At 38.5% G+C, this 26,989-nt stretch overlaps 1 protein-coding gene and 1 long non-coding RNA gene across 2 annotated transcripts in view; one reads left to right on the top strand and one right to left on the bottom strand.

Moving 5' to 3' along the window:
- Positions 1-666: 666 nt before the first annotated feature.
- On the bottom strand, positions 667-25,108 carry sema3e (sema domain, immunoglobulin domain (Ig), short basic domain, secreted, (semaphorin) 3E). The gene is made up of 17 exons (XM_007545664.2): positions 24,243-25,108; positions 14,692-14,852; positions 14,329-14,388; positions 13,612-13,731; positions 11,981-12,074; positions 11,664-11,780; positions 10,769-10,911; positions 10,571-10,685; positions 10,413-10,482; positions 10,197-10,341; positions 9,651-9,876; positions 9,431-9,522; positions 5,701-5,742; positions 5,285-5,451; positions 4,927-4,997; positions 4,491-4,624; positions 667-3,248 (listed from the first exon to the last, which is right to left on the bottom strand). The coding sequence occupies exons 1-17, from the start codon at positions 24,373-24,375 to the stop codon at positions 2,754-2,756; spliced, it is 2,385 nt and encodes a 794-aa protein (XP_007545726.1). The 5' UTR covers positions 24,376-25,108; the 3' UTR covers positions 667-2,753.
- Positions 25,105-26,989, top strand: part of LOC107835561 (uncharacterized) — an 82,738-nt gene continuing 80,853 nt past the window's right edge. Inside the window, exon 1 of the long non-coding RNA XR_001661354.1 lies at positions 25,105-25,173. This is a non-coding gene — a long non-coding RNA (uncharacterized LOC107835561). The remainder of the gene's footprint in view (positions 25,174-26,989) is intronic.

Here is a 26,989-nt window from a genome sequence, read left to right on the forward strand (position 1 = left end):
TTTGAAGAGGAAGCTAGTTGAACTGGTTTAGAGCCTGTTGCTATGGTAGCCATGTGGAATAAATCAGCAGCATGAATTCCATTCACAGATGCCTTCAGCACCCTGCCGACTCAGGTGGACCAAGACAGAATATGAATGAGTTATAGGGTCCTAGAGAGCTCTCAGAAAGGGGGGAAGAAGAATTCCAACTAGTTGTTGGCAGTTCATATGTTTTCTTTTGTTTATGCAAATTCCTTACAACACTGATGTAGCTCATTTACACTGATTCTATCTCCTCTTTTGCAGTAGGACTGTAAAGTCTCTAAGTTGTCAGACAAATGTGATGAGACCATAAGAGGGCAAACGCAGAGACAAGCTTGACATAATGTGTCCACTCTTGCCCAGAGTCAACTCTGAATAAGCAGCTCATCCGACACTGAGACTTTTGAACCTAAACAAAACTAGAAATAGGAACTTTCAAATCCAAACTCTACAGACTGTTTGCACACATCGATTCTATCCGTGACATAGAATTGTTGGATCTGCAAATTAGCCAGTAACTAAAAGATCTAGTGGTAACTTTGTTTGTTCACGTAACAAAGAAACCTTTAATTGTAGATACTGTAATGGGAACACGGAACATGTAAAACATGTTGTTTTTATTCTTTCTTTCTTTACATGCGTGCATGAGCTTAGAATATCCTGTATTAATTCTTTCTGTAAACCAGGTAACAGCAAGGAAGAAGAGTAGTCCTGTTTTTAATTGCAGGCATTTTAAGGGTAAAATCTACACAGTTTTCACAATATTGAGATTTTACCATTGGGATAGTTAAGGAATATAATGCTGATATAAGCTTTTGACAGATATGTAACAGTTGTCTTACCACTTTATGAATACCCCTTAAATGCAGTCAAAACAGTCGAGATAGAAATCAATAAATAATGCACAAACTGAGAAAAGGCATACATGACCCTACTGAGTACAGAAATGAGCACAACTAGTACAAGCTTTCAAACAAAACATCTGGTTGATTCTATCATCTTAGAATCAAATGAATATTCATATCTCTTCTGTTTTGCTAATGACATGCCTGAATGGCTGCTGAAACATTTATTTGTTTCTTTCTTTTTTTTTTTATTTCCCAGAGGAAAATGAGATTTAACTACTTGTGATAACTATGCCTCTCATCTGCAACATCAGATGGTTTGTCAATCAAAAAGAGACTTGATATAGGGGGAACAAAACGTCACAAGAGAAGCAAAAATTACAATTTGATTACATAGATATAACCAGATCTACACAGAAATAACCTCAAAGCAAATACAAAACACAATATGCACAATTGACTCACTTGACTAAACCTTCAGCAGTACCAGTGGTAAGAGTAGATAAATAAAAAAAAAAAATCCACTGGTAAGATCTTTTTTTTTTTTATGTATTGAAATAGGTTTTACAAGTGCATAAATAGTATTTGTATTCTTGGGGGGCATAGTTATATTTGAAACATGCCTCAAAATACCCACGAGAGTGACACCGCAACAGTTGATACTAGACACATATAAACACTGTATAATATGACACTGAACAATTTTTCTTACTGCCTATTATTCAAGCAGAGTAAACGTCTGACATTTTAGGTCACTTATGATTACTAAAGTTAGTTATATTTGCTAAATGCCAGATTGTTAATTTTTGTTATTTATTGCTTTCTTCAAAGTCAAAAGTTTACACACACAAATAATATTATTACTTTAAACAATCTGATAAAGCTTGTACTTTGTAAGCCCCGCTTACAAAAAGTTGTAAATTCTGGCAAACTGTAGTAAAAGGCTTGCTGAAGAATACTCAAAACATTTGACGAAAGTCATACAGATGCAATGTGTTGTTACCAAATACTAAGAAGATTTAAAACTTCTGAATTTAAAGAAAGCAATGTAAATTATCTTTAAGATACTCTCAATGTCATTATCAAATTATAACATTTAACAAATGGAACTCACTTTGGTAATCCTAATTGAACTAAAACAGGAAAAGTTTAAACTGATTTAATGTCAGACAACAAGTATACAATGGAAAAGGTTTGTGTGTCTTTCTTATACTATGTATGTAAACATCTTGTTAAACTGTGTATTCTAGTGAACATTATAACCACACATACTGCTTACGGTCTCACCCTATCAATTCATAGCGTTATGACCATACAAGCAGAACAACAATCTATCTTCCAGTTTTTGACATTGTTACATCAAAATAGCTCAGTGTAAAAATAAAAGAAAATAATTTACCATGCAACTAAAAATTATGTCTGACATTATAATTCCTTTTCTCATATTTTACAGAAAATGTCATTACTGCCACTCAGTGAAGTGTTGAGAAAGGCTGAGATTTAAAGAAGCAGTCTTGCAGGGTCCTGATTGATCAGCCTACATGGCGTGTCTCACCGATCAGAGGAACCTTTACACAATTTTGTCCATCTTTTCTCATGAGAGTCTCTTTTCTGTGCTAATGGTGATGTCTGTGTGTGTTCCTCTGTGGTCTACAGTAAATAATAGGGTTACATCACAGAAAAAGATAAGATGTGACTTTTAAATGAAGCATAAAAGACCTCAGTGGTAAATGCAGCTACAATTGTAAGGCAACCTGCTAGTCTATCTCTTGCAGCTCTTGTTGAACGTACAGCGTATACTTCTTAGATGTTGCAAACACAGCGTATGAACTTTACACAGTGTGTGTGTGTGTGTGTGTGTTTATGTGTAGTGAGTCTTTGTTGTCCTCAGGTGTCAAAAGTGTGCCTGGGAGCTCGGTGGGAGTTCTCCTCTCCCCTTCCTTTTCCTTTCTTCTCACCACCTAAAGAAACATACTTCCTTTTGGTCTTTTTGCGTTTCTTATCAGAGCACCACACTCTCTCGCAGTATTCCTCCACTTTCTGAGCATCACCGTAACCAATTAGCTGGAGGAACTCCTTATACCAGAGCCTGGAGTTGGATGCTGGGACTGAGGGTGGTTGCAGAGATCGAGGGTTGACGCTGGGGGCAGGTGCAGGGAGTAGGATAGAGTGGCATTGAGCTGAAGCTCCATCTCCGTCGTTGGGCTTGTGCATTGCCGTCTGAAGAATCTCTTCTCGGAGCACATGCATGTTGACCCTCAGTAGCGTGTGCACATATCCGTGTTCCACAGTCTGACACACGTACATGCCAGCGTCAGAGCTCCTCACGTGTAAGAACAGAAGCCCGTGAGACGTCACGATGACCCGTTCATCACCTCGTACCTGTACAAAGAAAAAAAAAGTAATTATTCAGCTGAGAGGGATTCGGAAATACATGGCACTACTGCTGGATTAGCTTTTCACCCAAGAAGAATTATAATTGAAAAATCTATTTTACTTTCAGAGTCAAGGAAGGGTGTCACTTAATCAGCTCACTCAATACAATGACTGATGCTTTTTGTGAACTCTTTCTGTTTCCCTATAGAGTACATCACAAAAAGTAGGATCTTTAATCTAATTGTATGGTTATTTATGTCAATGGGGATGTGTTGGAGTTGAGAAAAGTGGAGCAGAATAAAACCGTTCGGGGTGTTTAGCTTCTCTTAAAAATATGTTACGTAATGAATACTTCTGTTTACTGACGCCTAAAGTCAATGTCGACAACTACAAGTACGTCCAAAATATCACCATAAATTCAACTTATTAAAAAAATTGGTTCAAAGAGAAACTTTTTTTTTCATTTTTTTTTTCTTTCTTCCATTTTTCTTTGTGGAAGGAAAATGTCTGGAAGAACATTTTTTGAAGAAGCCACTGCATCCTTGAGACGACTGTAAAGTGAAGCCTTTAAATATGTTTGACGGAGATTCACAAAATGGATTATGGCAGAAGTCACTGCTTCTGCCACTGCCATTGCCTGCAGTGTGTCTTTAAGCGCAAACACACACTGCAGGCCATGCAGATATATCCAGGAAATAGGTTAGAAATTTTCTATACCTATACCTTGTGTTAAGCCACTCTGGAACCATAGACATCAGTATATGAAAATACTACCAATACCTGGTTTGTTGACCATAGTAGCCTTGTCCAGTAAATTTACTTGACCTAAAGTTCACAGATTTACTATGAATTGTTAGGTTAATAATGAAAGACCCCAGACACAAACTGAAGGCCTCTATTAAAATAACCTGGGCTTTCTTAATAGCTAAGCAGAGTCTCTGGTTAATCACCTCCATGCATGGAACCAGAACTAGTAACCGAGTGTATGTACTGTTAGTATATTGTCATACTTTTAATTCTGCTGATGTTACTTCATTAAAATTCTCTTTTAAAATATGATTTTTTTAATGTACAATTTAAATGTAAATTGTTTAAGTTTTAAATTGTAATTTATGAAAATCCACCCGTATATATTACCTGAAATTCAGGCACATAATACCACTGCACTGACAGAAAAACAAGTTGTACAAATTTGATCAAGCAGCTAAAATACCAAAATATTAGTGGGAAAAAAAAAACAATAGTTACCTCATGTTTTTCCCCTCCTTTCTCCAAGAACCAGAGGACCTTAGCTTGAAGTGATCGAGGGACACATTCCAGTAAAGTGGTGTTGCTCTCAATGCTGTACATTAGCTTCTCCTCAGCCCTCTGCCACTGTTCATCTACACTCACACACACACACACACACACGCACGCACACACACACACACACCCACACACACACACAGACACATATAATAAAAGACTGAGAGGTAGGACTGATGGCAATGGACTGCAGTGAACTTTCATTATATGGCTAATGTAAAGCTGATTGTTTTTTTTTTCTGCCATGATACGAGCACGCTGACCTTACGTTAACCTCCAACTAAAATGGCACATGAAGACGTTCTTTTATGCCAAGCAGTCCTTCTTGAGACCCCATACACACGTATAAACACATTTCACAGCAATTTTATACACTAACCATCAATTTGCAGTCCATTGCACAGCTGTACGGCGTTGCCATGGCGAACATCCTGTCGCCTGAATCGTCTGCTGCAAAAAGAAACCCAAAGATGGAATCATTTTTAACATGTGATGAAAGCGGGATAGATGAAAGAAACTGAAACACAGAAATTAAAAGTGAGAGAGTGAAGGAGGGAAAGATGAAAGCAAGAGATGGTGGATCAAGTGCATACTGATAGGCCTTACATAACACCTGACTGTCTTGTCTGTGAGTGATAATGATTTGGTAAACCAAGATCATAATCTTTTGTCTTTTAAGCAAGAAGATTTACTATGATATTTTATTTCATCTGCTGTGTTAGTGTGTGAACTGTTACCTCTTGGTGTAAACTCCAGCTGGGTAATATCTGGAGCAGGTGAGACCATCCCAGGCACAGTATGGGTCTCTAGCCAGACAGCAGTCAGCACATGCTGAACCGTAGAGGTCACACTGATGTAGTCTGACTTGTGCAACACCGACTTCTGACCCGACATACAGCTGTTGCTGTGGAACCAAAGATGTAGGTCATCAGCTAATTAGTTGTTCTGAAATCAGATCTTTGCATTTTTATTTCGTCTTGTTTTCACTCAACTGAGTCACTTAACCAAAAATAGAGGTAGAGGCTAAAATAGGCTGGAGGTCATTTAAATAGTCTCGCTGCCGTCTTGTGCATATTGTTCCGCTGTTGTCATCTTGTGGCAGAACTATGCAACTGCATCTAGATGCACGCTAAATATTTATAGGATATCTTACCCTTTTGGGTGATATTATGATCTCTTTGATTGGAGCTGGGACCTGGAAAGAAAATGCATAATTTTGTATTTAAAAATGCAATTGAATCGTATAATCATGGTATAATATAAATAAACAGTGGTGACATTTCTACAATGTTTCTAGGTTTTCTTCCATAATTGTCACCCAGATTTATTAATCTTAAAACTAGCAGAAACTTCTAATTGTCAGCTAATTGTTATACGTAGAATGTCATGCAAAATCAATAATATTCTGGGCTAACAATGCAGGGCCCCGAATCTGCTAGGGCTCCAATTAATTATTTTGATTTTTTCCAATAAACACATGTTTTACAAACATTGAACTTTACATAAATTTCATAGGTCCATATCAAGTGAGGCATTTTCATATTGTTGAATTTTTACGAAAAGTTTTTGAAAATTATAAAATCATTGTATTTTTTCAGCAACAACATGAAGTGATTCTGCTATGAACTTTTTCATTTGATAATGCATCAAATTCCTACCAGTTAACTTAGTTAACCAAAACTGGCTGCAGCCTAGGTGTCCATGTCTTTCTGATTTTGGCCCCGCTTATAACCTAAGAATTTTACAGAGACAAACTAAAGCATGTTTTGTTGAGGTACTTTGCTATGCGGCAATGGTAAAGTGGAAGAAAAATAATACTGCATGGTTTTCTACATCCTTTACAAGTACAGATCTAAAATGTGGGTATGCATTTCCATCTCTGGGTGAATGTGTTTTTTTTAGAGCTTTTGCTGTAATGTCTCAATAAGTTTTATACATTTTGACCATTCTTCTGTGCAACGTACCTTGCTCAGACTAAAGTTTTAATCCATGAACCATAATTTTCAAGTACTGTCAGAGATTCTCAATAAGATAGATCTAAGCCATTTTTGCATGTGAGTGATTTGATCTAAATCACCGTATTATATCTCAGGCCATGTGTTTCATCCTGCTTCAGGCATCCCACCCATGGGGATTGTGAGCATTTTAACACCCACACGTTTCCCCATGACTGGATTCAACACCCAGACATTTTTCTATCGTTTTAAACAAAAGCTTTCCTGCCGACGCTTTGTCTCTGTCCGTGTCTCTAGATCTGCAGCGTCAGCGGCGAGAGTGCTTGCCTCCTCGCCTCCCACTCCCACTCCTGTTCCTTGAAACTCAACACCAGCTCTGAGTTAGACAGGTGTTGTGCTAAAAAGTACATGCCTGTCGACATTTGCTCACAAGGAGGCGCACCATTCTGCGAACTGATATTGTTTCCAGTTAGGCATCCTAACACAATGTGCTTCCCCTGCCTTGGGCATGCAAACTCTGTGGAAAGAGTGGTACATATTAAACTGAAATGAATAATGTGAAACCTATATGTCTCCTTGTGGAGTTCCAAGTGTATTGCAGACTTGGGGTTGGAAGGGATGAGGTGCAGGCAGTTCTTTTTGTGAATCAATAAGACTGAAGTATGGCTTTGTTTCAAACATGCAGAAGAAGCCGGTGAGGTCGTGATCCAGTTGGGGAGGGAGGTCATCACAGTGTTGGGAGGTGGGCTCCTGTACTTAATGTTATTCAAGCTCCTCCAAACTACTGCTGGATCATTAGCTGAGAAGCTGCTTTTTATCTTATCACTTTAGGTTCCCAGCTCTTAGCTGCCCTGATCTTCCTGGTCAGTTTATTTCTTGCCTGGTCCTCACTGCTGTAAGCCTTCATGTAAAAAAATCCTTGGTCGAACACAGCTCTCTAAACTTCAGAGTAAAGCATGCTATGTTGTTATATGTGCAAAAGATTTTTAGACTGCATCAACATGTCATCACAAAACTGATGTATGATGACAGTTTCAGCTAGCTTGTCCAGATAAGCTGTTGCAACTACAAAACCCCTCCAGGCTGTGCAGTCCAAGCAGGTCCGTTATATCGGTTTCATTCAGTTCAATCCACTTTCTAACAGTTCTAACCCCAGAATTAGAGGTTTTCACTTTGTGCCTATGAATTAGGATGAGACGAAGAAGAGAGAGACTCGGGGATCCTAAAACCACATGTGGGACCACATGGTTCTTTATGTGCTCTTCAGCAGTGGTCCAGTGTGTTTTCATCCTCTGTGGGACAATTGATATGCTGTCTGCATTTTGAAAGTTTATTAGTTTTGTGCTGTTAAAAAGCCACAAGGACAATGAAGCAGAGGACAGTAGATCCACAGAAGTCTGAAAAAGAGTGACTTGTTGGTTTTATTTGCCAGGAAGTAAACATTTGCCAGGTGTAGAGGCGGGAGTGGAGGACGGAGTCCCTGCTGACATAGTTTGTCAAGTGTGCAGTACAAATGTGGGAAACCACACAAAGTACAAGTGGGTATAACATGAAGGAGACCACCCATGCTGTCATCTTGTCTTGTGTTGCCATTTTTTATGTAATAACATAGAACAAAGATGCATCAAGAGTACCAGATATGTCTGATCTAACTCATAGTGAATAGCCAGCTGATTGCTCTTCTTTTGCTTTCCCCTTTACAGAAGAGTGCAAAAGCTTGAGATATTGTTTTAAAGTCTAACTCTGCTTCAAACGTGGTGTGGCTGTGGTTCAAACTTCATCTCCTGATAAACAAGACACTTAATTTTTAAGTGACCTACTTATCTACATGTACGAACAAGTGCTGTTGGGCAAATTTGTGTCTAACGTGTGTCTATAGCTCTTTAAGTGATCAGTAAGATTAGAATTGTAAATTGTTTAAACATCCCCACTTATCCTTAACTTGTCATGTGTTTTTTACACTTCATGTCACTGATTGTTTACTAATGTTCTCTAACAAACCTTGGAGGTCATCACAGGACTGCTGTATTTATTGGAAAGGTTCGAACTTGTCCGTACTTCACAATGAGAGCTGAATGTGTCCTCATACTGGAGGTGGTAAGAACAACAACAAAGTTCTTTTTGGCCAGAAAATCTTCATATTTATTTCAAGCTTAGAACTCCTGGTAAGTCTTCATAAGTCTCTCTTAGCATTTGTTAGTGACCTATTTCATGTTTCTGACCAAAAAAGTGATAATATAAGACAGAAAATCTGTGAAAAATATTGAGCTCCAATCAGAGCAAGGAGGAAGATCAAAAGGCCTGTCAAACACACTCACACACATTGCAGCTTTATGCTGCAATACAGAATGATTAACTAGAATAGTGATTGTCCTGAATTTAAATTGGACTTGTGAACTGTGTGAAGTGTGTGAAGTGTGTGCTGTGTGTGTGTTTACACACCACGCATTTATCTATTATAACATAATTTTTTTATTTTTTTATTTTATTTTTATTTTTTTTTGCTAAGGGGAACGTCCCATGTAAAACATGCTTGTTAGAGAGGCCAATGATCAAACTACTGGGTTTCCTCTCAGTGTACAGCCTGTTCTATGTTGCAGACTGCACATGCCTCAGGAGTTTATTTGATAGCTGAACTTGTCTAGAAATAGCAAATTTGTACATACTTTTCATCACTGCATAGCTATGTTCTAATTCTAATTATCTGGTGGCAAGCAGAATAGAAAAGGTCTTTTTGCTTTTAAACACAAGCACCCAGTCACATCCTCATAAAACAACAACTAAATATTTTATTTTTAATCATGTGACAATGTGCCCCTGAAGTAAGACTTATACCTCCTATCTCAATAAGTCAGACAAATGCCACAGCCACGTCCAGTTTATATGCATTTAGCTTGAAAAGGTTTTTTCATATGAAATATGAAGTACCTTGAAAATGTGCAGCTCCTCCAGCAGCACCTCCTCTACTGTGTCTGTGTCTTTGTTGTAGATTGTGATAACTTTCAAAACCACAGAGTCATCTAACAACAGAAAACAACGAATCTTAAATTGTATCCTTGCTTCTTCCCATGCTTTATAGACAATGTAATGTAAATGCTGTAGTTACATTGTGCTGGTATTTAAATGCATCTAATCCAGTGTGCTTTACCAGTGCCAATGTAGAGAACATGGTAGTGTCCATCCTGTGCTTGGACTTTGTCGACTGCAATCTGGGTCAGCTTTCTTCTGCCTGGCTCTGACTGCAGGAGAATAGGTCTGTGGTGATGTGGAAGGACGGGACGATACATCACAGGATGAGAGCGCACGAACCGCAGAACCTCATCGGGGAACTCCTTTGAGCTGGAGAAACCTCCACCATTCACTTTGCTGGCACACTGTTAGTGAGATGGTTTGACAGAAATAAAGAGAGTAGGGGAGATTTAACAGCAGACAAAAGGAGACTAATCACTGTGTCAGCACTTGGCAGTGCATGAAGAAAAAAGAAATTCATTAGTCAGATTCAGACTATCCTAGTGTGAACCGCTGACGCAGCTACAACAGTTGGACATTTAGAAAAGCTGGGTAACATTCTTTCAACATTGTTCCCTTGACAAGACATTTATTGTGAACACAAACTGGGTGAAATGGAGAGCGTTGAGAGTGAATCTGGTAATTACATCCATTAAATGTCTAGTATAAAAGATTCAAGGCTCACAGATCCAGGTCGAGGGTACGGGACTCTGCCTTCATATGGTGTCCAGTGATGCTCCAGTTTCTCTCGGTATGCAAATGGTCCGTTGAAGGCTGCCCTTATGTCTTCCATATGATACATACACACAGCATAGCCCTTAAACACGGCACTGTAGAAGAAGGTTTTATGAGTTATTTGATGGAGAATTTATGTTTAATTCTGAAGCCATCCTCTACTCACCTTGTTGTGCTAAAGAGGCCAAATATTTCTGGGTTTTTTTCATCTTTCTTTGTGAGCACAAACACATCCTCTAAAAGAAAACAGACAAAAGCGAGTTTGATGTTTGGCCTTAACTTCCATTTTTGATGGGAGGTCAAGGCTTATTTCTGTATTCTTACCAAGATCATCAAAGTGTGTATCAATGCCATTTGGTCCAGGCACAGAACAGATGAGGCGAGTTTTCAGGAAAGAGCTCCATCTATTTACCAGCATTCGCTGTCCTCCTTGGTCATTCTGAGAGATTCACATTGTGATTTTACCTGTCAGAGTTGACTGAATTGTGCTCAAATACGTTTCTATGGCGTAGGCATTCTCACCGCACACACACGCCCAATGCGGGTCAAAATTCCCCGGTTCACTCCTTCTCCATCACTCTCCCGCTCAGTGAAGAAGAAGTAAACTTTATCATCATCTCTGTCATCGTTGTCAGGGATAACTGCTGACCCCACAAACTTGGCCTCTGGAGAAAGAATGTTTTATTATTGAAAAAACAGAATGAAAAAAGTTTTCAATGATGCAGTGACTAGAGCAAATAGCCCTATGGTTTTGTTTGTTTGTTTTGTTTTTCTTTGACAAAATGTTGTACAAGTATAAATACCCATTGAACTTTTCCACATTTTGCTATGTCACAACCACAAATTTCAATGTATTTTATTAGACGTTTCTCTGACAGACCAGCACAAAATAGTGTGAATGGAGAAAAGAGGAATAGTTTTCAAATGTATAATTCTGTTGTGTATTTGTATTCATCCCATTTTACCTTGATGTCCAAAAATAAAATCTAGTTACGTTATTATTTTTATCATACAGGCAAAATGCTGTGTGCAATAAAACTAAATTTGCCCAGTCCGGACAATAAAGCATGGCAATGGCAGCGTCATGCTGCGGGGATGCTATTCTTGTTGGAAGTAATTGTAATGTCATTTTTGATAAATACTGTTCAGTTCTTGAAAAAAATTGTTAAAAACTTATAAAAACGTGAGACTGGCATGGAGGTTCAACTTCCAAAGGACAACAATGTACGCGGGAGATGCAGACAAACTCCAGCTACTGCTGAAGCAAAATGTCATTTTCAAAGTTCACTCTGGAGGAGTGGAAACATATGAACACTACACTTTTAAGATTGTTTTTTTTTTTTGTTTTTTTAAAAAAAGAAGAAACTATGTGGTATTTTCCATCCACTTTACTGATACGAACTACTTTGAAACCAACCGTTGAGCTGCTGCCTGTCGTTTCTTTCGGTGCGCGTGTAGGTGTGGTTGTTAAGTCGACACAAAGCACCATCGTTCTCCCAGTAGTCGGTATACAGGCCAATATAGAGCTCTCCTCCTAATTAATGTAGAAAAAGAGAGAAAGAATGCGAACATTTTCTAAACAGATGAAGTACTGATAAGATGTTAACCACAAGGTGGCAGTATTTACTGTTGAGAAAGGAAATAGTTCTTACTAGAAAGTGGACTGAAATTAAAAAAGCTGCGCTTTTAGCTCAGTTGATGGTGAAATTAGAAGTGGAATAATTAAATTCTTACTGCGAAGTGTTGACATGCAAGAACTGTTGGGGTCAAATGGACAGCGTCCCTTCCCACTTGTAACACTCTCCTCTTCAACAGCAAACGTTGTTTCCTGAGGGCAACACGCAGAAAATATGTACTTAATCATTTCCATGAAAATTTTCACAAACATAAACGCCACAGCCGCACTCTAAGCAGCAGCGCCTCCAGCATAAGTGAGACCAATCCCTGAAGAGGATGTGGGGAATGAAAGAACGGGCAGAATTAAAGGAGGGATCATAAAGTGATGGATGGAGAAAGAGAAGAGGCAGATGAGGAATAAAGTGATGGATGACCGAATGGACGACTTTCACATAGAAGTGTGTATCCAGCTTCACTCTGCCCTTTCATTGATGTGGAATCCACACTCATCTGCTCTGCAGGCAGCTGAAGTGTGCACACACACACGCTCAAAATGAGCTCCATGGAGAGCCACAACTCACACTGTGGGCCACCTCAAAAATCTTGACAGTTACTGGCATTTCAGTGTTGTAAAGCCACATTCTGTCTTGATTTATGAGTGGTCACAGAGCTCGACTGTGCTCTGCCTATATGGAGGCAACACAAGTTAGTTTCTGTCCTAAACTCATCCATCATGGAGGGTGAGCTCTTGAAAGTAAAGCTAAAATCGCCACGCACATGCACATCATCGGTGTTGTTTTGTGCTTAGATTGTTTAAAAAGAACATTTTTGTTTAATTGTAATGTCTGAGGTGTTGATGTACTACTCATCAGCCAGTGTCTGACCTGATCAATAGCAGTATATCATGTTGTAATTTATGGCAACATAAATATGATTCATCTCAGAGCTAATGCCTACTGTGACCTAAATGTAATATCGTATGCCACATTTAAGATTTGTGTTTCCAATACGCCCATTAATCAGCCATATCGATGTAGTTATGCTGAGCATTGAACATTCCTGAGCTGAATGATGGCTAAGTGTTGTTTAGTTTACCTATTGTGCAAGTGTGAGTGGGCAGGGTGGAAAGCTCCCCCTGCCCCCCTCCTCTTTCCCCTGCCTAAACACTGCAGACACAAACTTAATCTGTCTAGCTTTTTTACATGTGGGAAATATGTGTCATACTCTGTCCATACATGCTGGCGCTGATGCATGCAGTCAGTTTTGGTTGCACATCACTTTCCATGAAAGACAAGCAAGTGCTATTCACATGCTGAAGTAAACATAAATTAATCTTTTTCTAGTCTGAAATTTCCTTTCTGCAGAAAGCAGCAGCACCTGGGCTGATCCCCTTGTTTACTTGTACAGCTGGGATGGCAGCCTTTAAAAATATGAACAAGGGTCTGTGCCAAATACCAATATATTTATTCAAAAAGTATATTTCTTCTTTCCCTTACTCGGTGTCTTTTCCATCTTCACATCACGTCACATCCTTTGTGCAAAGCACATGAACTAGTAAAGGAATACTTTATGTGCAGTGTTTAATAGCTCAGCAGTCCAAGGTGTACTAAGTGTTTTAAAAGCTCCAGACTGAAACAGAATCAGAACTTTCCAGCTAGGGTTCAAGCAATAAAATTTATGACATATGACTATTTACAATAAAATAGTCAGCCTTTTTTCTTTTTTTTTTTTTCCATTTCATCACTCACCTGCCCTTTGTGTCCCACTTTGACCAAGGCACAGATGGGATTAAAGGCTCCTGTTCCACAGACCAGCAAATGAGTCTGGTTGTATTTTTGCAGGACTTTAATGTAGTTTGCACATTCAGGCTGTTGAGATAGAGACGTGAAACGTATAGTAAACATTGTGCCGTGGGTGAGGTGTGGGTTGTGATAATGTGAACATAAAATGGGCAAAACATTTTGTAGTGCATAATCAGTGCCATAGGTTGAACAGATAGGTCCTTTCAATAAATTAGAATATTACTGAAAAATCTATTTATGTCAAGAACTTTACCACTAAGTGATAACCATTATGCGGCATAACTACACACAGGTCACACAGTTGATACATACATGACATTTAAAATTGGAATATTACATCAGACTACATCAGAAATCGTTACTGTTTAAACTTTACCTTTAATAACATAAAGTTACCTAATTTTTAAAGTGCAATCAGTAATACTTTTATAACAAATTTATATCAGTAATTATTTTTTGGTTAATGTCAAGTTGTCATAACAAAGACATTTTGAATTATGTCAACTTTGTATTATAATTTTCATAATTTACCGAATGACGCTTTATGACAACAGTCATAAATATTCATGAAGGCTTATTCATGTTCATGACAGGTGTTTATGACAGTGTCATGTCAGTCTTATTCACCCCCCTTCAAATAAAGTGTTACCCAACATTCCTTACCTTTTCCCTTCCCTTCATCATGCACTCCTCTATCTGAAATTCAGTACTCGCCCAGTTAATCTGAAAGAAAAGCACAGTTTCCACATATTTGCATATTTTTTCCACTAGTTGTGTTGTGAACAAAGTAGTATAGTAATATACTTAATTTGTATTAAAAAGAAAAGTAGATTTTTTTTTTCTGCATATTTGATAAGCATGAAATATATCTTTCTACTTTAATCCTTCAAAATGTAAAGTCATGCATAGTAATAGCATTAATTTTAAACACAAATCTGAGAATTCTTTCTCACACATATGTATGTCCAGTTTCGGTTTATCACCTGAACATTTTGAAACCCAACACGCAGAAGAAGCCCAGCCCACCTGTCTGTAGTGAGCATTCACTCTGTCCAAGTTGAGGGAGAACAAAGCATTCTTGGCACCAACATAAAGCCTTTGGTGGCTCTCGTCCAACAACATGGTCTGGGGCTGAAGAGGCATTCCACGTCCCTGGAAGATCCAGGTCCTGTTCGTCTGCCAAAGCTCTGCGTGGACATTCATGCAGAGTAGCTTTGTTACTTTATTAATTGCATATGAGGGTAAATGTGCAGCATTCTGAGAAACAGTCACAGATCATTTTAATGCCAATAAATAACACTCAGTCCTTACGGATTGCAGATTTCTGAAACAAGTTTACAGTTTTTACATCAAGTTGTGCATTTTATCTCAACATGTAGTGCTATTTAATTTTGCTTATTTTGACAGGTTACTTGTTGAAACTGCCGTCAAACATTCGCAGTATAATTAAGGAACACAGACTGAAAACCCAACAAAGACGCCATCTAGCACCACCAGTTTTAAATCAACATGGGACGTGCGTGCGTGCGTGCGTGCGTGCGTGCGTGTGTGCGTGCGTGTGCATGGATAGTTGTACTGTGTCCCTCAGTGTTCCATTGTGGTGGACTGGCCCCCTGTCCAGGGTCTAAATGACCACTGTGAATGGACACCGGCTCTCCGCCCTGTGACCTTGCAAGGATACGTTGGTAGAGGCAGTGAATGGATGGATGAATGAATTAATGAATGAATCTTTTAATAAATAACTAAGTAACACAGTTGACATTGCAGTGCTCCCTTTTAAAAATGTAAATTTGCATGAAAACTGACATTATCTGTTTTAAATTATTAAGTTTTCTTTATTTTCCAATTTCATATATTAGCAGTTTTAAGATGAAGTTTAATCAAATTAGTATATGCCAAAAACAATTTTTAAGAGGAGTTTTCTATTCATATTAATATAGAACTTCAAATATTAAGGGATTCATCATACTTTCTTGGGAAAATGGTTTCAGCTATGCTAAACCAGCAAGAATGTGTCATTTGAAAATGCTTGTTAGCCCAATAAGAGCAACAATGGATGTCCTGGACAAGGAATAAAATTAAGGAATAAAACATTTTTATTTAAATCTGTCTGTATGATCACTGTATTTCAATAGGTAGATAGACAGATGCTTGCACATTATCCCTTTTTTTTTTATTATTATTTCTAATCATGTGAGTGAGACTTTGACATCTTTATGTTTAAGTTTTATCTTTGAATGTTGCACAAATGTCTCCTATTTTTGAATTTAGATGTGTGTTCGTCATTATACGTTAAAGCATACTAAGGTCAAAGCCAACCTTAAAAGCCTCAATAAATTTTTGAAGGTTTGATTACGACCCCATGTCTAGGACTCTGTCAGAAAAGACACTGTAACAGCAGGACATCATTCTGGGAAGATGTTGTATATTTGATTTACTCTGCTCTCGTCTTGTGGTCTTTTTAACTGTGAGAAAGCTCTTTTATCTGTCAGGAAACTGCACCAGTCTCTTTTTCAGTCATTAGTTTAAATCTACTCCCACTCCCACTGTGAAATGGAAGCAGTTGCACATTGGGGGTATGTCATTAAACACACACACACGCACTCATCAGAACATATCAAGGAGATATTTTAATGCACTTCTGTCACAGCCGTACACCTACTCCTCATTTTCTTTTCATGACTGGATTTGGCAGACTGGTCCTCCCTACTTTTTTTTTTTTAAGCTTCTGAAAGGTTGTGGGTGACGGATATAAACTAAGCCTTAAACCACCAGAGGTGTGTCCTTCCTCTGGGTTGAATTGACCTAAAAGACTTTCATTTCCACATGATGAGGTTGGACTCAGTTCCCTCATAAAAGAAAAAAGGGGAATCTGGTGTGTGTTATAAGTTCCTGTGAGACCTCAGGCATATAAAAGCACATTGGCCTTTGTGCTCAGGTTACCTGTAGTTGCTTCAGTTTGGCTTAGTTTGACAAACTTGGGGGATTCATGTAATGTCTTAGAAAATAACTTTACAAAACACTGTCAGCTATGCATATGTAAATGCATGACAAAAGTAAGATTCAGCGACTTCCTAAAAAAAAAAAAAAAGAGGTTAGCTTCCTGCAGGGCAGGTTTCAAAGGAGTAATTGCGTGATTTGTTTTTCTTGGATCTATATATTTTCAGTAACACATGATCTGTGGTATAGATGGAGAGAATGTTTATTCTAATTCTGTAGATCATGCAAAGCAACCACACTTCAGTCAGTGCAGACGTTTATTTGTTTAGAATGGGATTAGGTGTCCAGAGAGGAGGAGGTGACTGTGTATATTTTGTTGCTAATAAAATGTCTAAGTTAGAGACTGCGACTGTTTGTTTGAGTTGCATTAGGTCTTGGGTGGTTAGGAGGTATAGACAGAAGGGATGTGGCAGTTGTGTTTTGCCAAGGCTCAGACATGCTTCCTGTAATTATCGAATCCACACACACACACACACACACACACACGGACACGCACACACACGCACACAGATCAGCTCTCTGTTTCTCTCACACACAGATGTCTCTATTTTATGGTTCCTCTTTGACTTGAGCTGAACTTGTATCAAGGACACCGCTCTTAACTTTGCTCTCAAACAATCACCTTTTTGTTCTTGGAAGTTTTAATTTGCTTCCATCGATTCAAACGATTCACTCAGGTGACTATTTAAAGTAAGACAACAAGAGTCTTTTTTTTTTCCATCTGCATGTCTTTGTCATGAAAATGAGTGGTAGCAGAATTGTTTTGTCGCTCTATAAAGTTCTGCCCTCTGTAAGAAAGTGAAACAGAACATGTGCCTATTATAGTAATTATAGGTAATCAATGTTACTAAAATGCAACAGGTAGATCTCTTGATTACACAGTCGGACTCACAGATGACTCAGAGCAGTATTTTGAAAGTTTCTCCTCTGTCATTAAAACAGGCAGCCACTGATCAAAGTGAATAAAAAAAGAGGGTATTTCCAATTTCTCCCATTCCTCTTTGCCTATTTCCTGTCATTTGTACCATCTGCAGCCAGCGAAGGCTCCTGCGCCATGAGTTGAAAAGCCAAAAAGGGGAGGCTGGCATTTTTTTTTTCCCATCAACCACTGATCCAGGGAGACACATGGCCTCACTCTTATCCCATTTCAAAAGGAAATCACAGAGAAAACGGACTGCCTCAAGACAGGGATTTTCAGCAGCTGTCTGCAGAGCAATGACAGATGCTAGAGTAGATTTGCCTAAGTAAAATTAAAATAAACATTCTGATCTCGTTTTTACCCATGTTGCAAAACAGCACTTTGCAACAATTGGGGAGAAAATTTTAACGGGCATAGGCTCTCCAGCAGCTTCTAAGTGTAGCCTAAAACACACAGTGGAGGCTGTGATTTATTAAACCACAAAACCTCTTTTGTGTTTTTCAGAACTTCACCTTTGTGTTGTTAGCCTTAAAGGTGAGCCCAGGCAGATACAACAAGAATATACAAATTCCTTGCAAAAAACGACATTAGAACTCATCAAGGGACGGTTGTAACCACCAAAACCACCGTACCGATACCGTTGGAGCCCGTTAGATTTTCTATTTTAATTCCACCTTTAGGGAGTGGTTAGTACATAATTGATGCCAGAAATAAAACTTGGATTAAGTGCTCTCAGACTTCCAGCTAAATGTGCTTTCAAATATGGTTACCTATTGGGTGTGTTGACTCATGCGAGGCCACAAAGAGATTGAGTGGGGTGATGAAGTGTTTGAAGGTGCAAACACGGACAAGCAGACCTTGCCTTGTGACGCAGAGGTCTGATTGAAACCATGAAGCTCATGAGGGTGTTGCTGGGTGTTGTGACTAAATGTTATGCCCTTTATTTTTACATTCTCTTTTGTAAAAGGGAGATGATGTCACATTGGAAAATGAAAGCCACATGGAGGACGGGAGAAATGGTAAAGTTTTTTTTTTTTTTTCTCTGAGTTGTTACAGTTGTTAGAAACCAAGACGTCGCTTTTCAATTTTATGAAACATTGCAATTATCATGCACGTAACATGAGGAGTGTATTTTTAACATGCTTTCACGTGAGATACTGTCTCATATTTTACTTAGAATAATTCCTCCACTAATTATAAAGTTTTAAGTCATCGGTTATACTGATACAGTCATTGCTTGTATTTGAGTCCCTTACTAAGTTCACCTCCTGGTCCATGGTGACAGCTGCAAGCAAAATAATTCACAACATTGGCCTTTACGTAGCACATATAAACCTTTGGGAGGACCTCATGATTAGGGTAATGGTGAGGAGGCGCCTCCAACGTTTCAACGCCAGGACTCTCCGACTTTGTTGCCAAACATCATTGGACTAAATGTTTTAACTATCATATTACTGGGTCTAATTCTGCTTCAGGTGTGATTTTTGTATTTTTATTTTTTACAGATGTTTTCCATTTTTCCTAAGCACTCTGTGATATATTGTAGGAGCCTATGATAGTGTGGGGTCCTGGTGGTGCTGTAACAAACCATGACTATTCCACTTCCATGCTTTGCAATTTGCTCGAGGTTATTTGCCAAACATTCTGCTTATTTTGGTGTCCTAGCAATTCAGTTTAAGACTAATCTCTGCAGAGAATGTGCGTTCTCTCTGACAAACTTCAGTGTGGTGCTTGTGTTTTTTCTTTAGAGAGCACTGATTTACTCCTGGCATGGTACCAATGGAAGTCAAACTTTTGCAGTCTGTTTCTGAATGTGCAATTTTGATCTTTCACATCAATGTTAGCCAGGGTCTGCTGTAGGTAATGAAATGATATTCTAGGCATTTGGGTAACTTCTCCCACATTTTTGTTACGTGGGTCTGATGCGACGTGACTGCTAATGAGGTTTAGCTATTGTAATCGACAACAAATTTGACAATAATACTGACATTAGGCATAATGCCTGCCATTGATTTATCACTCCAACAATGAACGACTTGTACCTGATGGTTCTTTATCGGTTTTAATGATTTTTCAAATGTAGATGATTCAACTTTTGTCTTTGAAGACCTGAATATCCCCCCAATACTTTATTATGGGAACAACTTGACTCCTTTTCCTCTTCCCTGCACAGAGAAAAGGTCAAAAAAGGTATTAGATATTCACCAGCTGCCTACCCCTCTGGACATCTCATTATCAAACAGTAGAGCAAAAACATAACACAGAGGGAGAAGGTGAAGCTGAGATATACACACATAAAATGAATAGGGCACAAAGCTGAGCTGGGAAGATAAAGGAGAAGGTAAAAAAAATATTACTTTAGTTTTCTCTAGTTGCTATTTATCTGAACTTCAGCTTATCTTCCATTTTCCACATGCTTGGTTTAAATGTCTGCACAAACACTTTGTTTTAGACATTATTGAAGGTGATGTCCATTTAACGTAGGCCTCTTTTCATGAATGAACTAAAGTTAATTGGACTCCTCACCTGCCACATTAGAAGAAATGAGTAATAGAAATTCCCACCCTAATTTTGCTCCATGCATACTGGTTTCCCCCAAATTACCTACAGCTCCAAGGTCTGGGGGTTGTAAAAAATATATAGTGACAGCTTTCTGTTCTCAGGAGAGGGAGGTCTAAAATTACAGTTCAAAGAGAGGCTTCACACACCTGTAATTGCCACCCGAGTAATCCCTGTGTTTATGTACCTTGGAGTTTTTTTTTTTTTTGTCTAACTCATAGTTTTATCAGAAATGCTGAGAACAAAAACCTCCAAACCACTGCTTTGGCAATCAGTGCTTCTACCAACGTGATCAGATACATTTTTTGTATCTGCACCATTATTTGTTGATTTTAGAAAAAGTGTGTATCAGTTACACACGCAAATGCATAAAGTACACATGAGCTCTGGCCTCAAGCATTCTAAAAATTATTAGAAGTAAATGCAAGTCTAAATAGATACATGAACATATATATTACATAATGCTTATGTATTAGGCAGACAGAGTATTTGTGAGATTATTATTTATTAAATGATGATGTTAGTTTAAAATGCAGTCATTAAACAGCTAAGTTTGGTGGAATGTCCATATCTGAGTGAATGTTTAATAATTCCAAAAGCATTTTTTTTTTTATATCTGGGATCTATTACTGAAAAGAATACTACATGAAACATATAATCATCATGTATAGAGAAAATATTCTGAATATTCACAAAAACTGATTTACCAAAGAGGTAAATAAAACAAATTAATTAACAGAGTAAACAAATGGCTGTGTGTCAACTCACCCATTTGCCAATTCATACCCCTACTTTCATTGTCCCATGTAGCCATTTTATCTCTATCTACTTCATAGGTAAGGAAATCACTTCAACACTATGTATGTATTTGATTTAATATTATTTTCTAGAAACTTTGTATTTCTCTGTATTTCCATCAGCCTTGTTTCTGATCTTGCTTTGGTCAAATCGACTGATGAAATGACTAAATATGACCCATGACTAAGCATGGGTCAGTAACGTTTTAAACCATCTGTGTAAAGTTACTGTATAAAAGTGCCACCACATCCTCTGAATAGGATATCAGAGAACATGTCGGAGTAATCCGAGTTTTTTTTTAATATTGTTTGAAGCACAGAGTAATGTCATTTACTTTGCCAAACCTGTTACTGTTCAAGAGTGATGAGCTGTTTTAAAACTGCAGTTAGAAAATTTGGTGACATGTCCGGGTAATGAAAGGATGCTATGTTTTTGTTTTCAATTTCAGTGTTTAGAACATTGATGCTCTGCCATTTTTATTCAAAGTTATAATAATATGAGAATTTGTTCCAGTGAAACCTAGCTTGATCAAACTGAAATAACTCTAAGCAATCCCTTGACTATGGTTAGAATAAAGGCAAATACTAAAAATCTTTGGGTGTGAATACATGTAAATTACATGTGCAAAATGACCAGTAAATAAACAAAACAAGATGTTCTCTACTAAGCATAGGGCACTTGTTTAAGTCAATTACTCTCAATATTAAACTATAAAATATTTTTCATTTAAGGTTTGTAACTATCAAAACCTCCGTCTCACTTTTAGTAGCTTTAGGTAACATTATAGCAAGGCTGTAGAGGCAGCACATTAAATCTGAGCCTGAGCACCACCCTGCAGCCTGCTGATACTCAGACACATGCTGAGTTGTGCCACAGCTTCATTATCAGCTAAATTGATGGCTGTTCTAAAACAAGATCTTATTTCACTCCTGTAGCCTGGTGATCTCAAATAAGCTGCCAAGAAACCTGAATGATGCAAATTCAAATCATATGGAGCCCTGTTCAAAGGCATGAAAATAATACAAAGCAAACAGTGTCTCTTTATCTCTGCCGGACTGTGAACATATATCCCTGCAGGGGCATTTCAGAGTGTACTAACCCATTATTTAAGAAGTCTGATTGGCTAAATGTCCAAGCAGTTAAGCTGTATTAACATCTTTGGGCATGTGTTTAAAGTCTTTGGATGTTGGGCAGCCAAAGCTTCAGGTCAATTCTTTGTGAAGACATTGTGGTTTCAGAGTTTGTAACTCAATACTCTGTGTGATTAACATAGCAGCCCTGAGTTACAAGGGAGTGTAAAAAAATAAAGTAGTGGCTAGGGCAGAAATGATTTTAAAGGCACACAAAATAATATTAACCAGTCCAGACATCTGCACAAAACATGGTAAATAGATAAAAACAAAAGGTAATAAAAATATGCATTGTTACATTGTGTGCAAAGTGTGTGTCACATCAAAAAACAGATAAACATTGCACAGTGTGGCCGTTTTAGACACTGAAATGGCTGACGTCATATTTTATTGACCTTACTATTGATCCCAATCTATAGTTGGCCCTCCTGATGAGAAGGTTAAAAATATATCAGCCCTGACAAAATTAACAATGCTGTCATTCATAGATGATATTTTTTCCCCCATTGCTTTTGGTACCAGATGTTATGGTAATATAGATGAATACTTAGAACCATATTTCCCTTCATCTGTGCTGAACTGCATCCAAGTCTGTCTCGTGCAAAGAATTCACACAATTTTGCTTGTGCCGGTGTGTTTAACTATGTCTGCTTGCAAGAGTTTGTGTGAACCGACGGATGTGTGCAAATATAACTGGCGGAGCCCACAGGGCATATATTAGGACTTTAGATGTTTATCATTCCATAATGATAGGATCCAAGTGCAGGTTTTGTCTTTTTGTCCTGGTGTTCTGTGCTAGCCAGAACATGTATCAGAGAGTCAGGGATGTCAGTCATCATGGCAGCTCTGCCCTCAGGTAGGTAAAAATAAAAAAATAAAAAGAACGGATCATAGATGAAAGTTATAACCACACCTGATATTTATGTGGCAATACTGACTAATCATGTAGGCAGTTGTGTGATTAATATTGTTGATGCACTGAATATAGAAGATTATATATATATACATATACTTTAATTCCTTAGTTAATTTCATAATGGCAGTGGTGATGTGGAAAAAAATTCTGCAATGCATTGTATTACATAGCCTGCATAATTCCCTATCGATAGACAAGACTCGTCAACTCGCATTAAATTCTCCGAGTGCATATGTACGAGTTAAAAAACCGTCCAAATTCCACACCTATTTCCAACCATGACTAACAGGCTTATGTGGAATTATCGCCTCCTGTTGCTGTAGAGATCAAAGGAAACTTAGAAAAATACAGTGTTTACTCAAGAGTTTTTATCTGCAAAGATAAAAACCCTCATTATTGTCAAAGAGATACACAGCAATCAGTCCGCATACCAGTGCATGCACATCCAAATCACCCACTCCCATACACAAATAAACACCCACAAGCACATAGACACTTGTCTCTTACTCACAGACACATTCCAGTTTCAAAAAGAAAAAGAAATGTATTCCGTCACTCCGCCAGTATGGCATGAGAGAAAGCCACATTGTGGATTGTCAACCACCCTAGCTGAGAGACCAAAACAAACTGTGAGGAGGCCACGGAAGCATCAGTTGTGTGTAAAAAATAATAAATAAAAAAAAAATGAAAAGTGCTCGGTTATATATATCATATTTTAAATGAGAAATGGTGAAAGAATAATAAGATATGAAAGAATCTTTTAGAATCTAATCAAATGCCAACTTTCATCTTTCATCAGCAGCGATGTGCAGCAATACTTGAGGTGCAACTGAAAAATTAAATATTTTTTCCACCTTAAATTTCAATGCTACTCTTGTCTGAAGGACAACCTAGGTGGAAAACCACATTGTCCATACCAATAGCCTTATAGTTACTATTTCTAACCTAGGAAATATTATTTTTTAGTCATAAAAAACTTTTGTTTTATCAACCTGTGTTATTTAAAATGTGAATTCAGAATTAGTCAGTAACAGGGGTCTATTTAAAAATAATGCTGTTACACCCACCCCACTCTCAGTTTGCATTCTGAGGGGACTGCAATATAAATTCAGATCACTTTCACTTCAGACTCTGTTAATCCATGTTTTTTTTTTGTTTTTTTTTAGCAGCGCAGGTATTAAATTTCGACCACACAATATATGTGATGCTTAAGGTGAACATAAAACATAAACACACAGAGTATGTGCATTTTTACCTTTGTGGGAGAGTCGTATCCTTGGGTATATACTGTGTTTAGTGTGAGCCATTCCCAGCAGAATAAGACACAGCAGCATCAGTGACAGATTTACAGACCTTAACCATCCTGCCATGATCTCTAAGATAAGCATTTTATAGGCATTAGGTTAAAAAGCCTTGCGTCCACTCAGCATGAGCAGCAAAGTCCAAAATAATGTTGAAACTCCACAGGTATTTGTATATATATCCACTAAACACAGCAGATAGTCCTCAGTCTTCAAGAAGAATGTAGTTGAAGGTAGCAGAGCATTTTCTCAGAATCACCACTCTGTCGATCAGCTATACAGGCAGCCTCTATGCAGTGACTGCTCTCCCCTATAGCAGCCTGCTGAAAGCTGCATCCACCCACTACCTTTGGTGGAAAGGATAGTGCTTTGGCTATTATCCTTGTTTGGTCTTAGCAACCAGAGAGAAGAGAAGTCCAGTTGCTACATTCACGCCGCAGTGCTCACTGCTCTCTGTCCATATGTCAGTCCGTCTGCTTTTTTTTTTTTTTTTGCTTTTTTTTTTTAGCTGTCAGCAAGTGCAGCGTTTGCTCCACTGTTTATGATCTGATGAAGAAAAAAACAAAAAACAAAACAAAACAAAAAAAGTGGAAAAATTTCAAGCCAGTCTCTGAATCCCATATAAGTGTTTGAGCTGCTGATTTGTAAAATCCCAGTCTGCAGAGTAAAGAGCTGCTGCTCTGTGTCTTCAGCGTGTGATCCTCCTCTCAGGTCCGCTGGGGCCAGTCATTCTCTGGACAAGAGCCCAGTAAAAGACAGAGTGGTAGAGGGGAGGAGTAGGGAGCCTCGTGCCTGGCGTGCAGTCTCTCAGCAAAGTGAGGCTTCAGCTCTTAAGTCTGTTGCCTGCTCAAGTAATCGGGGAGGATCCAAACCTCTGTCAGTCAGGTAAGATGGTTTCTACCGCATCTACTGATCTTGAGGCCACCTGCCACTGTGTGGTGTGGGTGGGGGGAAAGCCTACGGGAGTAAAGTAGCTGACAATGTGGGTAGTTTATATCAGTCAGAAGGGCTAAAATGTTCCTTCGTCTTCCTCGAGACTGTCTTAAGATCTCTTTCTCCCTCCAGGGCAGCTGTGTGCTAAGAGTTCCTCTCCCATTCTGAGGGACTTTTCCCTCCTCTGAGAAATGATGCCTCCCATTTCAGTCCACAGACCACCCCCTGCTTTTCCTCCACTGCTCTCCTCCGTCACTACCTTCTCTTTGCTTCGGCTCCTGCCACACCAACATGGACCTCAGCCAAAGCAAACTGGCACTTTGTTCACTTTCAATTATTCGCCTTTGTGCTTGTTTCCATGTGGATGATTACTACCGCTGTTTCCACACATTTTCAAGCGGAAGGTTTCTTTGATTAAAGTTTTCATCTCCCTACTCATTTATTCTCTCCTCTCTGTTTATTTTCCTACCCATCATTCACACTTGTCAGTCCTTTAAAACCTGATTATTTGTGTGTCCTTGTGTCCCACATGCTCTGTTTTGATTCATCACACTGTTGTCCCTTTCAGATCTGCCTGCCACCACAATCTGTCTAATTGAGTTTTTTTTCTCTCTCTCTCTCTCTCTCTCTCTCTCTCTCTCTCTCTCTCTCTCTCCATTTTTAGTGAACATTTACAGGGGTGTATGTGATGGTTTTAAACTTTGGTTTACAATTTCACACAAGGTACAGAACAAATTTACAAGGTCCTTCGTTTATTAAAAAAAAAAAAAAAAAAAGTTGAAGACGCAGCCAAAGTTTTAAATGTGGGTGATATGGCTGTCTTCTGGGAGCAAAGCAACTATTTTTGCTCCCAAACAACTATCGGTTTTGTGATGGTCATTTAGTGGAGATGAAAGAAAAATATGACCACGCCATGTATTTTGACGACAAAATGTGAGCATTCAGATTCACAGAGAGCAACGTATCAATGTAATCAATGTATTGGGAGAAAAATAATTTAAAATAATTAAAAACAACTTTTAGTTTTATTTTCTCGGTTATATTTGCTAGTGATTATCTTTATTTGAAAATTATTTTTAGTTAAATATTAAGAGCAAATGAACAAGTAAAACAGCAGTTAAGGCATGATCATCAACATAGAAGCCAGACAGCTAAAAGACAAACATTTATGAGCATAATGGGAACCAGCTCTTACAGGCAAACATAAATTAAGACACATGAGGTATATGGAATTGCAAGTGATTGTGTTGGGCTGTGGCAGCTGCACTCAACCACCCCGCACCCTCCACAAAGACCCTGAGATCTGATGACTGACTGCAACTCCCACACTGCACCTGTTCCCCCCCCAGAACAGAAGGACTTTTTGTGTACGAAGGTCTTGTAGCATACACGATATGTGTTATTCTATTGCCTCTTGTAATTATACACTCATCTGTCACCGCGGGTGAGACAACTGTTCGACGTCAGCTTCCTCCGAGTTGCTACAATCAGAGTGATTGTGACACCCAGATCATCATTTTTAACCGAGGCACTAATGCATGGCGCATTTCAGTCTTGCATCATGACAAAAAGCTCTGCCGGCAGAGTCTCATTTCCGAAGCTTATAAGCTCCAGTCCCAGATTAATAGCCGTTTAAAGCGGTTAATGCACATCGACCAGCGGGTTCAGCATTTCCTTTCTCTAATTCCTTCACTCCAGTTTATTATGTGAGGCAGAACAATGCCTCACATAATAAACAGAAGTTTATTACTGTTTATGCCCCCTGTTA

This window comes from Poecilia formosa, unplaced genomic scaffold (assembly GCF_000485575.1).
Source record: "Poecilia formosa unplaced genomic scaffold, Poecilia_formosa-5.1.2 Scaffold13, whole genome shotgun sequence".
Taxonomy (NCBI): domain Eukaryota; kingdom Metazoa; phylum Chordata; class Actinopteri; order Cyprinodontiformes; family Poeciliidae; genus Poecilia; species Poecilia formosa.